General features: G+C 36.0%; 1 protein-coding gene across 3 annotated transcripts; it reads left to right on the plus strand.

Moving 5' to 3' along the window:
- The first annotated feature begins 1,238 nt into the window (after positions 1–1,238).
- LOC119505699 (zinc finger protein OZF-like) lies at positions 1,239–18,076 on the plus strand. Of its 3 annotated transcripts, XM_037798565.1 has the most exons (6): positions 1,239–1,363; positions 2,417–2,474; positions 5,850–5,976; positions 9,986–10,081; positions 15,805–16,620; positions 16,873–18,076. In XM_037798565.1, the coding sequence occupies exons 2-6, from the start codon at positions 2,460–2,462 to the stop codon at positions 17,088–17,090; spliced, it is 1,272 nt and encodes a 423-aa protein (XP_037654493.1). In that variant the 5' UTR covers positions 1,239–1,363; positions 2,417–2,459; the 3' UTR covers positions 17,091–18,076. The 3 variants fall into 3 exon arrangements, with proteins under 3 accessions (XP_037654493.1, XP_037654491.1, XP_037654492.1); XM_037798563.1 differs by having other exon boundaries at positions 15,805–18,076; XM_037798564.1 differs by lacking the exon at positions 2,417–2,474 and having other exon boundaries at positions 1,251–1,363; positions 15,805–18,076.
- Positions 18,077–21,029: the final 2,953 nt, after the last annotated feature.

The raw sequence follows: 21,029 nt of genomic DNA on the forward strand, positions 1-21,029 counted from the left end.
CATCAGCTTAGCAAACTAAAATAATAACAGAAATCAACTATGAATTGCTAAATACATACTTATTAACTTATAGGTAAAAAGAGTTCACTGAAATTATGAAATTTTATCACCACATAACAAGGACAAACATTAAAATTAAAATATATGGGATGGCTAGGAAGTGATGCTTAGAGGGATATTATAGGCTTAAATTTATTAATAATTTTTAAAAAGATTTAAAATTAGTGAGATAAATATCCAACTCAAAAATTTTAAAAACTACAGGAAACAAGTCCAAGGAAAGCATAAGGAAGTAATAAAGAAAATACCATAGGAAAACAAAAGAAAGAAAGAAAAAAAAACCCAAGAAAATAAAAGAGGGAATATAAAGAGAATCAAGATAGTTCTCTTCAAATAATGTAACATCTAAGAATGTGAAGTCCAGCCCTCCTCTAAAAAATTATTTTGACCAACCTTAACATTACAATTCCTCCTATTCTATTCCAAATAATGTTTAAGAATAGACTTTGCCTTAAATACCAATGAGATACAGTCCACGTGGTTCCATCTGCCCATTAATTATCCACTTAGCTTGTCTGAAATTTATTCAGGCTTCTCACCAACTCACAGACCCCTGAATTTTCAATCTTTTTTTCAGGGAAGGTTAATCTAGGTAACGGTAGTTTGGGAGAACTCATTTTTTTCCTGTTTTTTTTTTTTTTTTTTTTTTTTTTCTTTTTCTGTTTACCTTTGTACTACTTTGCCAAGCAGAAAAATGTGAATAGAGCAAAACAAGCATCCATCATCAATTTTGTTTTTTGTCCCTTTGTGTTTTTGACCAAAAAAAAAGTAATGTCAATTTACACAAGTGTAATTTCAATCATCAATATTTCAGTAATCATGCTTTTTCAAAAGAATTAGTATACTTCCCTACATAATTCACTTAAAAACAACATTAATACTTCTAATTGCCAGCCAACATACAAATTTCTCAAATTATTTCCAACTTCCGTGGCAGCTGTAGTCTTTACAGTTGTAATTTGATAATGCTACGCATTGCCTTTGATGGTAAAGTTGAAAGTTAACCCACAATACCTGAAGGCTTCGAGTGAACGTGAACAAGTGCCAACGTGAGTGACTACATCTTCCCACCATCCAAGAAAGCGGAAACACCACCCTGGCCCGTCAAGGCGCGGGCGCGGAGTATGATGGGAAATGTAGTCCTGACCCGTACCGGCTGCCGTGCAGCACTCTGGGAAAGGGTCTTCTGGGTTCCGTGTGTGCATGTGGAGACTCAGCCTCGCCTCTTCTTTTCCAGTCTCTAGCCATACTGAAAGAGCGCCTGGAACCGTCGGATTTATGCTGCGTTGAGAGTACACCTGGGGTGAGAGCGCGCAGGACTTGCAGGGAAGGGTGGCTTGTGCTCCGGGGGGCGGGAGCGTGAGTTCCCGGAACCTTTGAAGCGGGATTCCGTCGCCGAGGGTCCCCGGCCCCGCGAACTCACTTTCAGGAGAAGGGGCTCGGAGCGGGCAGGGGTGCGCGGCGACCGTGTGCCCGGCCCAGGTGCGGACCCACGGGAGAAAAATCCCTGCCGCGGGGGGGCGGAAAGTTCACGGTGAACGTTCCCAAACTGCGGGCGGTGGGTCTGCGTTGACAGCCCGAGCTCTGGAGCCAGCAAGACCCGGGTAAATCCCAACATCTATAACCAGGGGCGACATAAGCAACCTGGGGAAGAATCAGTCTATATATCTGAGATGAGTTGGATGAGATGTCACCTTTGAGGCAGGTGCCAGGTACAAGTGTCAGCACACACTTTATTCCTGTGGGGTCGGTATAGTCATCTGCATTTAAAACACACAAATCAGAATGTCAGGTTGGTGATGTGACACTGAGCCTGAGTCTCAGCAATTTGTCGAGTCACCCAGCTTGTGACAGAGCCAGAAACTAAGCACAGTGCCTTTCATTCTCTCACATCTCAATAACCCAAACCGTGGTATCAAGAGGTCTTGCTGATAAAGTATGACCCGTTAAAAGAAATCATGTAAGAAATTCCTTAACCTGGTTTTCTGTGGATTCTCTAACTCAAGGGATGGAATGGATGAAGGATGCAGCCTGTCTAGATTAGTTTTAATGAGAGGTAGTGTCTTATATTTTCATACACCATAATCATTTGTTGGTGTTAGTTTCTTTCTGTTAATTATTTAAATCACTAGAAAAAAAGTTTTATATTCACCCATGAAAACCTGCAGCTTAAGTTTCCGTAATCACTTGAGTCTCATGTGGACAGAGGTTACCACCCCTGTCTTTTCAAGGGTGGAGGAGTTGTATTCCATAGGAGGTCCTCGCCAGCTGGGATACTGAGATAGTTAGGAGGTGAATCTAGGATCAGTAAGGCAGGTCTGGTCTCTCATGACACCAGTTCTCTTGTCCCTCCCAGGAAGTCTTCACAGTTTGCTACACTCTCCCGAGAAGGAGGGAACATGAACAGATTTCAGGTGAGCTCTTCCTTCATTCTTCACCTTGTATTATAATGGATTCATGAAGTTTATAGGATCCATACATTAAATGGAAAAACAAACATAGAATAAGTTAAGCTTTAGATACGTGTCTACGTGTTTCAGTCTCAGTTAGGATGTAGCAGGATGTAGGTAGACTTCTTCATCTTCTACTCATTATATTATAGTAGTTTATTGTAATTATATTATATACTATATATAAATATACTATATAAGTATTATATATAATAATTATATAAATATATAGTATATTATAGTTAGGAATTTTTTGGTCATGTATGTTTAAAACTAAAATTTCAGGGTCTGACTGTGGGCTTTACTTTTGGTGCTGATAGCATAATCTAAATACCTCAGGTTGAAGGATCAAGAGGTAACATTTTGATGCCTTCTTCTGTACACCCATCTGTCTCTTTTTGTTATATATATATATATTTTTTTTTGGCCAATAAGCATACACATATGTTTGTAAGGTATATATGAGGAGTCCTGTTAGCATCCCTTTCCCTACCTACTAGATGCCCTCAAAATCTTTGATTAGTTCATCTTAGACTTCATTGTTTATTTAAAAAGAGACAATAAAATATGAATATATTCTAATTTTCTTCCCCATTGTTAACTAACAGCATACTATATACACCTGTTTTTATATCTGTTTGTTTTTTTTCATATAATATATTCTGGGCATTTTTTCCATATGAGTACTTAATAGGCATCTTCATTTTTTCCAGATGCATAGTAATCCCCAATTTTTGAACGTACCAAAGGTTATTTAATCTGCCTCCTGTTGAAAGACAAGTAGAATTATGAATTGTAGGGTAAAATAGTAGAAGTGGGAATGCATGGTCAGAGTTAAAGCAGTTTTCATTTGTTAAATATGGCACAATTATTTTCCGTAGTGGTTAGAACATTTTGCATTCTTGTATATTCATAGTTTTTGTTTATTCATACTTCATGTTTTGAGTACCAACTGTGCACCAGACACTGTTCTAGTCATTTGGGAGATAGCAATGAATAAGTAGAAAAAAACTCTGTGTCCTCATGGAGCTTACTTTCAGTTTGGGGAGAGAAACAATAAATTTAAGGAGACTTTATGTTGTATCTTAGAAATTTGATCATTAATGTGGAAAAAATGAGTCAGAATAAGTAGCATGGAAAGTACTGGAAAGCAAGAAATGAAATTCCCATTTTAAAAATACCTCACATAATTGCAGAAGTAGAAAATCTAGATATAAATTTTAAAATTTTCTAGAGTAAATTTTAGAATTAATGTAGTTAGCAAGGTTGCTGAATACAAAGTCCATATTTTTAAAATCAATTTATCTCTTTGCCAGGAACAAACAATTAAAAATGAAATTTTAAAATGTGATATCATCAAACATCAAATACACAGAATAGCTCTCTGCTTCTCCTTTTAACTGCCTTATCTCTACCTGAGCTCCTGAAACATTTCCTGCATTTATGGTAGAGAGCTCTTTTCTTCTTCATTTTCTTCAGATGTCTGGGGTATACGCGCAACTTTCCTCCTGAAGTTCTCTGATGTTCTTCACTTAATAGCTCTATTCATTCATCCCACAGCACAGTGTGATTCTAAGTCATCTTGACTTTGAGCTTAGACATTTTTTTGAGCTTTCATGAGAAGGCTGCTCCTTTTCCATCTTCTGTGTCTGTGTTAGAATGTGGGCAGCATTCCCTTGTTTTTTTCATCTGATAACATCTACTCTTTATCTTGAAGAATTTTCTCAAATTCTCTGGTGTTTGATGACAGGCTTTCCTATATTCATTTGTTAGCATACTTTTATAGAAGGTGTTGTACTTCACCTGACTGTTTTTAGGATGCAAATGATGTGAATGTGTATGTTCAGTCTGTTATCTTGAACTAGAGAAATCATTTGTGCTTGAAATTGTCTCTTAATTTCTAGTATTCTGCCCAGGTTTTCTTCCTACCGTTAAGAAAATTCTTCTGAGCCTTCTTGGCTTATTCCTTTTCTCCAAGTATTTTTGTTCTCTTAAATTCTGTACTTGGTACTTTTCTCTCCTTAGTTCATATGTTTTCTCTGAGTCAGCAGCTTTTTTGATAATATCACTGTTTGTATTAGTTGTGCTAGGGCTGCTGTAACAAAGTACCATAAATTGAGTGGTTTAAAAACTAAAGAAATTTATTCTCAGTAATGGAGGCTAGAAGTCTGAAATCAAGGTATTAGGAGTGCCTTTTTCCCTTTTCACCCACTAGAGGAATTGCCGTCCTTGCCTCTTCCAGCTTCTGGTAACCCCAGGTGTTTCTTGGCTTATAGCTGCATAGCTCCAATCTCTGCCTCCATCTTCACATGGCTGTCTTTCTCTGTGCCTGAGTTCCTGTGTCTTACTTTCCTTCTTATAAGGACACCAGTCATCCTGGATTTGGGGCCCACCCTAATCCAGTATGACCTCATCTTAACTAATTACATCTGCAAGGACTCTATTTACAATAATTTCATGGTCTAAGGTCCTAGGGGAACATGAATTTTGAGGGGGGCCCCCATTTAACCCAGTGTACCACCTTAATGGGTAATGTCTACTAATTCCTTATCTTCTATTTAGACTTCCCTGTAGTTCCAAAATCATGTATCCAACTGTGCAGGGGATGATTCTCCCTGTACATTCACAGGTATTTTGAGTACAGCATGAACAGGATGTGTCTCACTATGACCCTCTGCATCTGGTCTTCCAGTTTCAATATGTGGCATCAGCAGCTACCCCACTGCATGTGCAGTGTCTCTTGGTAGCTACCAAGAAATTAGTGTTTCTCTCCTGGGATTAGTTTCATATGCTTCGTCCCTATTGTTTTGCTTTCATATAAATGAGCACCTCTCAAATTGGTCTCCTGTGTTTTGCTGTTGAAGATATTCTGCATCCTTCTAGAGTATTCCTTCTGAAATACAGGTCTGGTTGGGTGAAATACCTCCAGGGCTTGCTAATGAGTGTCTATTCGTTGATTCCCCATTACTCCAGCAGAGAATACCGGGTGGGGTTGTGTGTACCCTGAGAGTGCTCAGGACAAGCCACAGGTGTATAGGACAAACTATTTTTAATAACCTTATGTAAAAAAATCACTAAGCTTTATAGTATCAAATTAATTGACAGTCTGTGTATACAGTTTATAAATAAATACAGATGAATCAGGGCATGAAAATAAGGTTTGAACTAATTTTGTGAGTACCACCAAAGTATAAGACAAAGTTCGGCCCATAGTATACATCCTTTGTAAGATTTTGCTTTAAATTCAGTAGGAAACATATGAAGAATTAGTTTCCAAAGGTATTTTCCATGTCACCTGTTTCTGGACCCTTCAGATTGATCAGAAATGTGCTGTTACAGGCCTCAGTGTCGTTCAAGGACGTGGCTGTGGAGTTCACCCAGGAGGAGTGGCAGCACCTGGGCCCTGCTCAGAGGACCCTGTACAGAGATGTGATGCTGGAGAACTACAGCCACCTTGTCTCTGTAGGTGAGCAATTTTGTTTTTCCCATCACCTTAAAAGTTTCTTTGGATCCTTTTGCAGTCATTTGCTCTCCCACTCTTGATAGCCGCTGATATGCTCTCTATTGTATTAGTTTTACCTTTTATGAAATATCATCAAAATGGAATCATATAGTATGTACCTCATACAGTATGTACTGTTTTTCCTCAATTTCTCTTAAACTGTTTTGAGATTTAAATGTTTTTAGGTATAGCAGCAGTCTGTTATTATCGATTCATAGCATTCCATTGTATGTAGATATTGTCATTTGTTTCCAGTTTGGTTCTACATCAATAGAGCTGTTATACACATTCAAGTAAAAGTCTATGTGTGCACATATGTTTTCATTTCTCTTACACAGAGATGAGAATGGTTTTCTTGGCTCTTTATGATAAGTGTATATGTCACTTTAAAGAAACTGCCAAATGTTTCCAATATGTCTGTGCCATTTTCATGCCCACAAGAGTTCTAGTAGCTCCACATCCTCATAAAATTGCTATTATAAATCTTGCTAATTTTAACTATTTTAGTTGGTATCAGATTGTATCTTACTGACTTTCGATTTACATTTTCTTGATGAATCATGAACCTCTTTTCATGTGCTTTTTGGTCTTCTGTGAAATTTCTCTTCTAGTCTTTAGCTCCTTTTTCTTTTTTATTAGGTTCTTGGTCTTATTCTTATTGAGCCCGCAGTTCTTTATCTAATGTAGATTACCTTTAAAGATAATTGTTTTGCAAATATTTTCTCCCTGTTTGTGGCTTGCCTTCTTTATTTTCTTAAGAGTGTCTTTTGAAGGGCAAAATGTTTTCATCTCAATGAAGTCATATATATCATTTTCTTTTCTTTTATATTTCATGTGATATTTTCCCCCTATTATGACCCAAAGTCACTAATATTTTTTTCTCCATGTTTTTCCTAGAAGTTTTATATGTTTATTTTATGATTAGGTCTTTTCCTTTTCTAGTTAATCTTTGTGTATGATGTTAAGTATTCTTTTTTTTTTTTTTTGCATCTCATTATGCAATTTAAATAGCACTGTTTGCTGCATTGACTGTCCTTTCTCCATTTAATTGTTTTGGCACCTTTGTTGAGAATTTATGTATAGGGCTGTGTCTGGGCCCCAGGCTGTTTCTTTGATCTAAATGTCAATTTGGGTGCTTCTGATTAAAATATATGTGTAGTCAACTTTTGAAATTAGGAAGGATAAGGGTTCCAACTCTTTTATTTATTTTCAAAATTGTGTTGGCACTTGCTCATTCTTTGCCTTTGCATATAAATCTTAGAAGCACTAGTCATTTTCCCCTAAAATCCTGCTGAGATTATGATCAGCATTGCCCTAAATCCATAGATCAATTTGGTGAGAATTCACATCTAAGAATTTTGAGTCTTCTGATTCATGAAAAATGTCTACTTCCTTTTTTTTTTAGCTCTTTTAATTTTCCTCTACTATTGGTTTTGACCATAAACATTTCATGAACTTAATGTTATTTTAAATGGTATTTTGTTGAAATACATTTTTTTAATTGTTGGAAGAATATTGAAATACAGTTGATTTATTTATAGTAAAGTTGGGTGTTGTGACCTTGTAAACCTCACTTACTATTTGCAGTAGATGTTTTGGAGATGCCTTGATATGTTTTAAATGGATAATAAGGTCATCTGTGAATAAAGAAATTTTTTCTTTTTCTTTTCCAATCTTTATTTCTTTTTCTTTATTGAACTGGTTAGGACTTATAATATTAATATTAATTACAGACAGTTAGAAGGGATGTCTTTGTCTTCTTTAGCTAAGGGTGAAAATATTCAACCATTCACCATTAAGTATGATATTAGTGTAGGATTTTAATAGCTGCCCTTCAGGTTAAGGAAATTCCTTTCTTATTTTTTTTCCTAATTAATCAATAGGTTTTGGAGTTTTTTTCCCTGTGTCTATTGGTATCTCGTGATTTTTCTTTTTCAATGTGAATTACATTGCTTTCGGAGTGTTTAACTTCATTCCTCGGATTAATGCCACTTGGTCAAATATTATCCTTTTTGTATATTGTTGGATTTGGTTTGTGAATATTTACTTAAGGACTTTGTACCTATGTTTGTGAAGGATTTTTTGTTTGTTTATTTCTTATATTTTCCTGTTCATTTTTAATGTTTTATTTTTTTAGCATGGTAAAGCTTGCTTCTTAAAATGTATCAAAAAGTGTTACCTCTTCCATTTATATTCTAGAAGAGTTTGGATAGATTTAGTACTATTTCTTCCTTGGGTGTTTGGCAGGTTTCACCTAGAAACAATCTTCCCTTGTGGGAAGGATTTCAATTACAGGTTCAATTATCTTTTTAATAGATACAGTGCTGTAGGGGTTAGCTATTTCATTTTGAATGAGCTTTGGTAGTTTGTATCTTTCAAAGAATGTGTATATTTTATCAAAGTGATTGAATATGTTGTTATGAAAGTGTTCATGGTATTTCCTACTTTAAATACTTGTAATATTTGTAGTGATAGTACCCTTTTATTGTTGATCTTAGTAATTTGTGTCTTTCCTTTTTTCTACTTATTTTGTCTAGAGGCTTGTTAAGTTATTGATTTCTCTAGTTTTCTTTTGGTTTATGGTTTATTTTTCTTTTGGCTTTTTTATAATGACAGAAGCTTTTGTCATTATTTAAAGCTATGTATTTGACTATAAACTGCTTTTGTTGCATCGTACAGATTTTAGTATGCTGTGCTTACATTTTCATTTAGTTTAAGGTATTTTCTTATTTCCTTTGTGATTTCTTCTTTGACCCATTAGTTATGCATCAGTCTCATTAATTTTCAAATGCTTGTGTGTTTTCTGCTTTCTTACTGTTAGAGATTTTTAATTTTATTGGTTGTTTGGAGAACATACCCTGCATGGTCAGTCCTTTTAAATTTGTTGAGAATTTTGTTGGGCCAACATATAATCCTGGTGAGTGGTCAATATATGCATGGAAAGACTGTATTTTATTTTGTTTTTTGGATCTAGTGTTCTAAAGATACAAATTAATTCAAGTGAACTGTTAATATTCCTCAAATCATTCTGTATTGTTATGCTTTTGTTTACAGTTATTGAAAAAGAAGTGTTGCATCCAAGTATAATTGTGCATTTGTCTCATTTCTGTCAGGAATTCTTTCTTAAACTTTGGATGCTAGATTTAGTTGTATTCTTTTCCATTTGGGGATGTTTTCCTGGGATTTATTAAATTACTTGAAAGTAGTTTGAGCCTTGCAGATTTGCTTTTGGGTTCAGAGCATTTGGTCTAAGACTAATTTAGCCCTACAACTAAGGCAGTGTTCACTTCAGGGAGCAGAGTACCACATCTTCTTTACATTAGGAGGTCTTTCAGCCCTTTTGAAACTTCCCACCTCAGTGTGCATTGATTTTTCAATCTATTGCTTGCAGGTATTTCTCTCTGCAACATTAGGTAGTTTCTTAACATGAATCAATCAATGATTCAAGGTAGCCCTTCTTTAGAATCCAGTAACTCTTTTTCAGTGCAGCTCTTCTGTCTCTGGTATTTTGTCCCACAAATTCTAGTTGTTTTGTCCTTCCTGAACTCCCAAGTAAGTTGAGTTGGGGCTCCTCAGCTTACTGAGCCCTCCAGGCTCTGTTTTGGTTTCACCTTTCTATGCTGTGGCCTGAAACTCATTTCTTTCTCGTTTATCTAGGATTACTCTCTTTAGTTTCTGTTTTCTGGTATTACTCCATCATGACAAGAAGTAGAAGTCTCTATTCAGTCCCTTTTTTAAAGCCCAATACATGTGGATCCTGATTAAGTGTTAGATATTATTTATGCTTGAGATTTAGAGGGTTAAAGAGTTCCCTTTTGAGTGTTGGAAAAAAATGTTTTTGGGTCACCTCTGCAAAACAAGCTTCAAATGAGCACCTTTGTTCTGCTGTTCCTGAAACTGTGCCTTCTTTCACATTCAGAATCATAGGAGCCTGTCCAGTGGGCCCAAGACCTAAATTATTTCCCATCTACAGGGTATTGTTACACAAAACCAGAAGTGATCTTCAGGTTGGAGCAAACAGAAGATCCATGCTCATCAGAGAATGAATTTCTAAACAGGAGCTCCCCAGGTGAGTTATTAAGTGCTGGCAGAAGGTATCTAGGGGAAATCAGATACAAAGTGGACGTTTTAGAGCTGGTACGATGAAATGTTTTTCAACACTCTCTATCAGAGGCCTTGTAAATGTGGAAGTTTAGAAAGAATATATCCAATAATATGTGGAAGGAGAAATTCTAACAAAACAGATAGGATGTAATCTTGATGATTTTCTCACCTTTTCAAGCTAGGAGCCCAAGTATATAATTTAAAGTTGAAAGATGAAGTAATAGAGTTATATTTAACTGTAAAAGAAATTAAAACTTAGAAAGATTATAAAAGGAATAAGATTATAGATTAAGAATGGGAAGGAAGAGAGAAGAAACCGAATAATATTGTCAGTTACATATTAATTTAGAGGCAAAATTCAGCCTTCCTAATTACTAGAAAAAAAATTCATTTAACAAAACACAGCTATTACTGAAAAAGTTTCTAAGAAAGTATGTAAATACACAGCATAACATAAAGTAATAGAAACATATCTGTCATATCAAGTTATGTAAACAGGTTAAGAACAACTATTAAGAGAAAAATATCATCATCTTTTATTAAAGATAGCGACCTACATAGAAATTTGGGATATTTGAAGTCAAAAACAGTGAATTGGTAAGCAGTAACAAAAATTATGCTTGGATCATTTCTTTAAATTTTCGTCTAGGTTGAATTCAGCTTACAAAACATTAAATGAGGAAGATGTCACTTAATAGTGTTAAAGAAGGCAATATAAAAAAGATATAAAAGTTTTGAATATCTATGCATCACATAAATAGTTAAGATTCATAAAATGAGACCTGAATACCGGAGACATGGAAGCACATTAAATATAGTACACCTTGATATACCACTCTGGTCTCATAGCAAAACCATTAAAAAATAACTGATAGTCTAGAAGGTTTAAGAAGCACATTGTATAAAGTGATCCTCAGTTATAACTATGTCTTTCAGGGTCTAAAATCAAAGAATAAAACTTTTAAATGTAACAGAACATTTACTAAATGTGAAGGTAGTTTTGGCTAAAAAAAAAAGTCATTAAATGTGAAGGTACTTTTGACTAAAAAAGAAACGTCATTAAATTCCAAAAAAATAGAAATATCAGAGTTCAGTATCCCTAGAAATTGCAAACATATTAGAAAATGAAAACCTCTCTATCTGAGAATTAAAAATAAAGACCTATGTTTAAAAACCTATTGGCATGAGGATCCAAATTTGCAGTATATCTAGATAATTATGAAAATGAAAAACATGTATTATTTGTGCTTTAGGAAAAGAAGTGCTTAGAGGAAATTTTGTATTCTCCTTTACTTATTTTAAGAAACAGAAGTGTAACAAGAAGATTTAGAAAAGCAGAAGAAATAATAAAATTAAGGTAAAAGTGGAAATTAAGGAGTTGAAAAACTGCAGTGGTATAAATAGTAATTAGCCACTTCTTTTCTCAGAACAGAAAATAAATCAATAAACCTTAGCTAATCTAAACTAGAAAAATGAGACACTACTGTCTACAAGCATACATAGTAATAGAGTAGGATAAACTTTTAGAAATAAATCTAATGAAAGACAGGCAAGATAACTAGACAGAAATGTGTAAGACATTAAGATTTAAATAGCAGAATATACCACATACATAGATAGGATATTTATAGACATAGTAGAATACCAAACTAAATCCTATTTTTGTGTGTGTGTGTGAAATTTGACAAGCTGATTCTAAATTTATATAGAAAAGGTTCAATAATTTTAAATGTTTTAAGAAAAGTTAAAAGGTTGGGAGATTTTCACTACCTTGTATAAAGATATGAGGCATTTGTACTCAATACAATATTGTATTCATATAAGAATAGTTAAACAGAGCTGTGAAATGCAGTGGAGAGCCTAGGAACAAACACATTCTTTGATGACATTTAACTTTTGACAAAGGGAGCACTGCACAAAGCTGGGGAAAGACATTCTCTGTAAAAAAAATTCAGTTGTACCCTACCTTATGCCATACAACAAAGGTCAGTATGGTGTGGTCTAAAAGCTGGATTGTATAAGGTAAACCAGAAGATTTTAGAAAACAATATATGAGAAAATATTGATTACCCTGGGTAATATACTGGGTAGGAAAAGACTTAAGACCAAAAACCAACAGGAAAAAATTGATAAACTTGACTACATTAAAATTCAGAATTGATATTAGAAGATTATAAAAATGTAAGACAGTAAGCTAAAGAGTAACAATCTATTTGCAATGCATGTAACCAAGACAGGACTAGTATCCGTAGGATATAAAAATCTTCTGCAAATCTTTGAGGAAAAAGGCAGGTAATCCAATAAAAACAAAAAAAAATGGGCAAAAGACTTAATGAGGATATTCCCCAAAGGGGAAGTCAATATATCCAATAAACGTGGGAAGAAGTATTTAACTTTCTCAGTTAGGAGAGAAGTACAAAATATAACCATATCATGATACCAGTATGCATCTCTGAAATTGACAGAAGTGAAGAAATCAGACATCATTAAGTGTTGTGGAGCATCAAAGGCACTCATCCACTGCTTATGGACTGGTGCAATTTCCTTTGAAAATGGTGGGCATTGTATAGTAAATGTAAACAAGCCATATGCCTATCAAGAGATAATATAGAAATCAATCTAGTACTTTTTAAAAATGGAATGTTATGCAACAAAGAGAATGTACCAGCTTACAGGTACAAGTAAAAGCAGGTGAATCTCAAACCAATTCAGAACAAAAGCAGCAAGACAAAAATGATTAGAATATAATTCATTTTATATAAAATGACTGATACAATTAAATTGCATATTTTTAGGGATGCATGCACAGTTTGTAAAACTAAAGAAAAGTGAAGAAGTGATTGTTGTGAATTTCACAAGCTACGGGATCTGTAGGTGTGAGGAAAGCTGTGTGAAAGAAAGACTGTATGAGATGTCCCTGAGGCATCATGCTCTGTTTATTAACGTGGATGGTGGTGCCACAGCTGTCTACGCCCTGCCATTCATTAAAATGCACTGAATTTTATGTTTTTTAGGAAGCTAAAAGTGGACAAATCAAACAGTGGGAGATGATATTTACTACAAATATACCCCCAAAAGTGTTTGCTTCCATAATAGCTGAAGAATTCTGATCTAAGTGTCCTCAGTATGGTCACTCATGACCATACTGCTCTCAGGCTGTCCATTTCTCTCCTTCCTTTGTTTTATTTTCTTCACAGCACTTGTCACTTAATATACTGTACATCAAGTATGTATTATTTATTTTGTTTATTGTTTGTCTCTTTCTAATGGTCTATATGTTCTCTGAAAACAAGTGTTTTTTATTGTTTGATTCACTGACTCATTGCCTGGCTCTTATATGGGTTTAGAATATTAAACTTACAAGATATATGAATATATAGCAAACATTAACAATCCATTAGAAAGAAAGGGCAAAGAGAGAATGAAAAGGCTAATAAGCATATGAAAATATTTTGGCTATCTTAGAAATGCAAATTCAGAAAATAGCAAAGTATGGTTTAGACTTATTCTGTTGTCAAAGATGCAGAAGTCTTATAGTACCCAGAGAGTTAAGATATGCAAGGGAAATGTATACAAGGCAGTCAGAGGTGTAAATTGGAGCACTTGTTGGGAAAGCAATTTGACTTTCTCTTTAAATATGACATACATATTCCCTATGACTCACCATTTCCACTTCCAACTTCATACTCAGAGTTTATACTCTGGATCTCTGTGTTCACGAGGAGACATAAATAAGAATCTCCATGGCATCAAGATTTGTAAAAGTGTAGGTATTGTATTAACCTGAATATTTATGATGAACTTAAAAAGAAATCAGGATATAATGGACCATTACATAGCTGCGGTACAGCAGTGTGGATGAATCTAAGAAACACAATCTTGAATGAAGAAGCACATTATAAAGTCTACGTATAGAATGCTATATTAATAATCCTCAGATGAAATAAAAATTTAATATAAATACATATATATTATGTGCATGTGTATGCATGGAATGTAACATATAACAAATATTTTATAATTACTTGTTCATTGACACCAAATCCAGATAGGGAAAAGATATGTGATTATTGACCGCAAGTTTTCTAGTCAAATTTCTGTGACTGGATTTCAGTTTTGCATTGGCATTGAATCTGAGCCAATATTTCTGAAAGAGACCTGAATAGCTCTGAGGCATATTGCTTTTTAGGACCACTAATTTAATCTGTATCACAAAAGGATTTAAAGAATATCAGAATGAGGGTTCTATTTTGGATAAAGGAAAGCAAAGCTGAATGAAATGTTTTATAGCCTCTAAGGTGCCATCAATTAAAAAGAAAGACCATTATTTTAGGTACTGCTAAGTGATGGTTTGTTTATAAAAGAATCCTGTGTGTCAGTATGTATGAGTCCTCTCTCTCTTTTGTTAAAATGAATGAATGGTATAGACTGTAAATACTTTAAGATTTAAAGCACACCATGCTCAAATTAATGGGTAGATATAAAAAGGCCTTTTGTTTCTTTTTTATTAAGGTGAGAAAATAGCCTTATACTCCAGGGTATCTAGGATCTGAGCAAAAGCTGCAATGCAGTATAACTTAGGGAAATAATGTGAAGCAAGATTTTTATTGGAAATGAACCAGTTGGGGGAAACAAATAGTCTGGACAGCCGCCACCAGAAAATATTGTAGACTTGTATAATATTACCTTGAACATCTAATATTTTCTAGGCTATCAACTAACTCATTTGTATTTCTGGCACATTGAGTTCCGAATCATCTTAATTTTTTAGCATAGGCCTGAAACTGTTGAATGGAATGTGGGTAACAAAAGGGTAATAGCACCCAAGCATACCTAAAAGCATTTATGATAAACATAAAGGATATCACTAAGGCTTTGAGACATGATCCTTAATGTTCTAATAGTATATATGTTGAAAAGTAGGTGGAATGCCGACTTAAGGATTGGTTGGGGACAAGATTGCTTTCAGGACATTAAGCAGGTTAAAAAGGTAAACTTTTAATTTGATGGCCAGGAATGGTTTGATATTGAATAACTATAATAAATTACCAAGGCTCCACAGCCAGCATAGAATAGTGAGTTCATTCCAGGCTAGAAGATGGCTTCTATCATCAGTTCGATACTTCATTTTGTGTATTTGTATCCCTGTGAATAACAGCCAGGAGAGTTTGATTGTCAGCTATAAGACTGTTCCTTTAATCAAAAGGAAATCAGTGCCATTATAAATTTATTTTGCCATTGACATGTAAAGTGGAAAAGAGGGAATGCCAACTTGAAATCAACGTATACGTTAATAAGTATTCTAACATTGTAATCTTTATTTGACAATGTAAGAACCTAGAGCCTGTTATTCCTTCCCAAGTCAAACCCTGTTTCTTATTTATTCTTGAAAGCCCTTGCCCATTGATATTCCTTGTCATTCTAGTTATTGTCCATTATAGTCTTTGTTGGATTCTTTTAAAATGCCAAATATGGATATCCATTGCCAATTTGCTTTCATTTTGTTCTCTCCAGCATTTTTTCCCCCATACACAGTGAGAATGATAATTGGAAGTACCTTATTCTTTGGAGTATGGGCTAGAAAACAAAAAATCAAATACATTAGAGAGGGTATGTATTTAGGCTCCACTCCATGAAAAATGTGTTTAAGATAGATTCATAAGGTATTTTTAATTTTCTTATTTTTAGAAAACTGCCACCATGATAACCTCTTAGAGAAGAGCCAAGAAATCCAAGCCAAACATTTATGGCAAGTTTTATTCACTCAACTTCTGGGAAGTGATACAGAAGGGAAAATTGTCAGTCAGAAGTCATATTTCAGAGAAAACCAGAGAAGTCACATATGGGTGAAAGACTTTGAATGTGGAAAAAACTTCAGCCCTAATTCAACTCACAGAACTGAGGAATCCTGTGATTGTAACATGTGTAGGGAAACCTTCAGCTGTCGATCAACCTTCAGTGTACATCAGAGGACTCACTTAATAGCAAAACCCTATGAATGTAGTGAATGTGGAAGATCCTTCTGTAAGAAGTCACAACTGATTCTACATCAGAGAATTCATACAGGGGAGAAACCTTATGAATGTATCAAGTGTGGGAAAGCCTTCAGCCTCACATCAGGCCTACGAAAACATCAGAGGAGTCACACAGGGGAGAAACCTTATTCATGTATTGAATGTGGGAAAACTTTTAGCCGAAAATCAGGCCTAAGAGTACATCAGAGAACTCATACAGGGGAGAAACCATATGAATGTAATGAATGTGGGAAAACTTTTGTCCAGAATTCAACTCTTAGAACACATCAAACAATTCACAAAGGGGAAAAACCTTATGAATGCTGTGAATGTGGTAAAACCTTTGCACAGAATTCAACCCTCAGAACACATCAGACAATTCACAGTGGTCTGAAACCCTATGAATGTAAGGACTGTGGGAAAGCTTTCAACCAGAAGTCAAGCCTGGCAATACATCAAAGAACTCACACAGGGGAAAAGCCCTATGAATGTAATGAATGTGGAAAATCTTTCAGTCAGAAGTCAAGCCTAGGGAAACACCAGAGAACTCACACAGGGGAGAAGCCTTATGAATGTAATGACTGTGGGAAGGCTTTCACTGCAAAGTCAGGCCTACTTGTACATCAGAGAACCCACACAGGGGAGAAACCTTATGACTGTAGTGAATGTGGAAAGGCTTTCAGTGAAAAATCTGGCCTAAGATTACATCAGAGAACTCACACAGGGGAGAAACCCTATGAATGTAATGAATGCGGGAGAGCTTTCACCTACAAATCAATTCTCAGAGGACATCAAGGAACTCATAAAGGGGAGAAACCCTATAAATGTGATGAATGTGGGAGAGCTTTCAGTCAGAAGTCAGGCCTAAGGAAACATCAGGGAACCCACACAGAGGAGGAACCCTATAATGTAATGAATATTGGAAAAGTTAGAAGTCAAACCTCAGAGACACACACATAGTGAAAACTTTATGAATGTATTGACTGGAGAAATTTCACTACAAGTTAGATACATCAGAGAACTACAATTCTTCTGTCCTGTAAGCTGAAAAGTGTTTTCCTGAATGTTTTCCGGAGTTGTCATTTGCCTGAATCTTTGCTTGAGTTGGTCACTCCCACACTCCAGCAAGCCTGGACCTGCCCAACTCTCTCTATGGCTCACCCTGGCATCTTACAGCTAATACAAAACTGCTTTTTGAATTAATGAAGGAGATTCACCCTCCAAAGAGGATATGTAAACATTAGCCTTTCCTGGTACAGACAGCTGATGGAGAATTGGGTATCAGTAATCCATGTAAACCTATAATGGGATGATCAGACAGAACTGGGTTGGAATCCTGGCTGCTTGCTAGGCCATGACCTCACCTCTCTGAGCCTCAGTTTACTCATTGGTGACATCAAAACAGAGATGCCCACTTTGTCGGGTTGTAATAAAGGATAAAGTGCTTAAGTATCCTAACACTGGTAGGATACCAGTTGCCATGACGTTCTTCAGTTTCTCCTCCTAAGAGAATCTTAACGGAAAACATTAAAAGAGGCAAAGGGAGACTGACGTATAGAGGTGACACAACTTGAAAATGAAAGAGACCTGAAGGAGAGAGAAATCAAAGCAAGAGGACAATCTGCAATGCTATGGAGGAATCATGGCTCCATTTCTTGGTCCCCAGGCTTTAACCCCTTGTTAAATGATTTTGACAGTTCATTGCCAGAGATTTACTTCACTTGTTTTCACAGATGAAATTTCAGGGCCTACCTCTGCAGCTATCTCAATGTATGACTGGGTTGAAACTTGCCCAAAATTGGAACTCTGATGTCACAGCACAGCTGGGTGCACTAAGGTTTTGGGTGAAATATGAGTTTCTCAACCCTCAATCTTTCCTTAACCTCTGTCACAATTTTTAAAAATATCTGAAGACCAATTACATAATATTTCTATTTTTGCCTAAAGCAACTCAAGTTTTTATTTACATATATCTTTTTAAAAGGAAATTTTATATTACTGCCACTAAATGAAACCAAGTTTTCACTCACCCTATATAGAAAGTAATTGAACAAATGTTTATAAAAACAAAACAAGAATAAAAAATTTTAAATTGCAAATACTCTAATCACTACACAATTTCATCCTTGAGTAGCATTTGCAAGAGGACTTGAAGGAACCTCTTAGCTATGGGAAGGATCCTTTTTTCTAGCTCTTAATGTCTTGTCACTGAAAATACCTCAGAGGTCTTGAACTCTGAAAGATTGGGATGCCCTGTGTTAATACCCATGATGTGGTAGGGAAGAGACAGTGCAGCCCAAGCCAGTTGTGGTTGAGTTACGAAAAGTAAAGGTCTTTTAAGTGTCTCATTTTGAGATTCTGGGGATGATCCCAACCAAAGAAACTCCTGGTGGTCAGCACTAATATATCAAACAAATTATTTTCACTTTGTAGAGGTGGACTTTAGGATACTTGGTTTGTTTGTGATGTGGCCTGTGAACCATTTCAAAAAGGTTCCTATTTGAGGAAAACTTCTTCATATTTGGTTGTAGGGGTTCAGATATTCTAATATACCTCAAAACAAGGAAAACCAATCATTTTTACAAAATCATAATTCATGATAAAACTCTTATCTTCCAATAGTGGTGATGAGCCACCAAACGAGACTTGTAAAGAAGTGTCCAAAACCTAGTTTATGATTTTGATGAATTCAAGAAAACATACAGTTAGGTGGTTTATCAAGCTTTTCCTCATTGTTAGGGTGAGAAAAATGATTTTTGCTGCTTTCTGAGTCAACCAGAAGTGAAAGTCTGAACCTAATTTTACAAGTACACTTCTGGTGCTATGAGTATAGTATAGGGAGCAGGAAAGGAAGGATGTTAATGCACTTATCTTGCCAAAATAGCAGTTGCTTAGACTAGGGTGAGACAGTGGAGCTTTTGTGAGTGTTTAAATTTTAACCTATATTTTAAAAGTATATCCAAAAGGAATTGCTTTTAATTAGGTGTTGTAGGAGTTAGGATGTGTGGTGGTTAGTTTCATATGTTAATTTGACCAGGTGATGGTACCCAGGTGCCTGGTCAAGCAAGCAGTGGCCTAACCGTTGATGCAAGGACATTTGTGGCTGGTTATTAACCCAGAAGGCTGGTTTATTAAATCATCAGTCAATTGGCTGCAGCTATGACTGATTACATCAACAAAGGGCATGTCTTCCACAATGTGAGAATGCAATCAGCTGGATTTAATCCAATCAGTTGAAGACTTTTAAGCAAGACAAATAGAGGACCTTCACTTCTTCAACTAGCCTGCAAAGCAATTCCTGAGTTCATCGGAGTTACCAGTTCACTGCCTGAGGAGTTCATCAAATACCTTCATTGCCAGTTTGCTGCCTGTCCTACGGAATTTGGGCTCATGCATCCCCACAGTTGCATGAGACGCTTGTATGAAATCTTTTACATAGATATCTCTTGTTGATTCTGTTTCCCTAGAGAACCCTAACTAATACAGGATGTGTGCTGGTTTGAATCTGTTATGTCCCCACAAAAGCCATGTTCTTTAATGTAATCATGTGAGAACAAACTTATTAGTCTTGATTAAGGTGGAACCTTTGAATGTTTCCCTGGAGATGTGACCCACTCAACTACTCAACTGTGGGTGAGAACGCTGATTGAATTATTTCCATGGAAGTGTGGACACTGCCCATTCAGGGTGGATCTTGATTAGTCCACTGGACTACTTAAGAGAGCTCAAGAGCTGATACAGACCCAGACACTTAAGAACACTTGGAGACATATGGAGATGCAGACAGGACATTTGGAGATGCTAAGCTAAGAGATGAAGCCTGGAGTTTGCCCTAGAAAAGCTAAGAGATGACCCCTAGATGCTTAAAAATGCCCTGGGAGAAAGAAGCAAGGATGCACAGGAGCTGAGAGAGGTGAACAAGACAGAAACACAGAGATATTTTGGAGAAAGCCATTTTGAAACAACCCAGGAGCAAAGGAACAGCAGGCACCAGCCATTTGCCTTCCCTGCGGACAGAGGTGTTCCAAACACATTGGCCGTTCTTCAGTGAAGGTATCATCTTGTTGATGACTTAGCCTGGACACTTCTATGGCCTTAGAACCATAACTTTGTAACCTATTAAATCCCCTTTATAAAAGCCAATCCACTTGTGGTATTTTTTCATAACAGCAGCATTAGCAAACCTGAACAATTTGGTACCAGAGAAGCTGGATGCTGCTGAGTTTGCAAATACCAAATATGTTGCAACAGCTGTTTAAATGTTTAAGGGGTAGATTCCAGAAGAACTATGAGGAGCTTGATAGAAAAGACCTACACTGCTTTCAAAAGACTTGGTAAATATATGGACTCTAAAGATAATTCTGATGAGGCCTTGAACAGAAATGTTGAACTTGTCATTGCAAACTGGAAGAAAGGTGATCCTTGTTTTAAATTGGCAGAGTATTTGGCAAAATTGAGTCCTGGTGTTGGATGGAAGGCAAAATTGGAAAGCAATGAGCTGGGATACTTAGTTGAAGAGATTTCAAAACTAAATGTGAAAAATGCAGCCTGGCTTCTCCTTGCAGCTTATAGTTAAATGTGAGAGGAAAGAGATAAGCTGAGAACTGAACTCTTGGGTACAAAGAAACCAGAGTTTGCCCCAGAGAAGTTAAGAGAGGATCCCCAGATGTTTAGAGAGAAACACCCTGGGAGAAAGAAACAAGGATGTGCAGGAGCTGAGAGAGAGGAGCAAAGACTTCAGAGGCCCAGAGGCATTTTGGAGAAAGCCATTTTGAAACACAACCCAGGAGCAAAGAACCAGCGGATATGAGCCACATGCCTTCCCAGCTGACAGAGGTGTTCCGGATCCCACTGGCCATTCTTTAGTGAGGGTATCCTCTTGTTGATGACTTAGTTTGG

This window comes from Choloepus didactylus, chromosome 10, assembly GCF_015220235.1.
Source record: "Choloepus didactylus isolate mChoDid1 chromosome 10, mChoDid1.pri, whole genome shotgun sequence".
Lineage (NCBI taxonomy): Eukaryota > Metazoa > Chordata > Mammalia > Pilosa > Megalonychidae > Choloepus > Choloepus didactylus.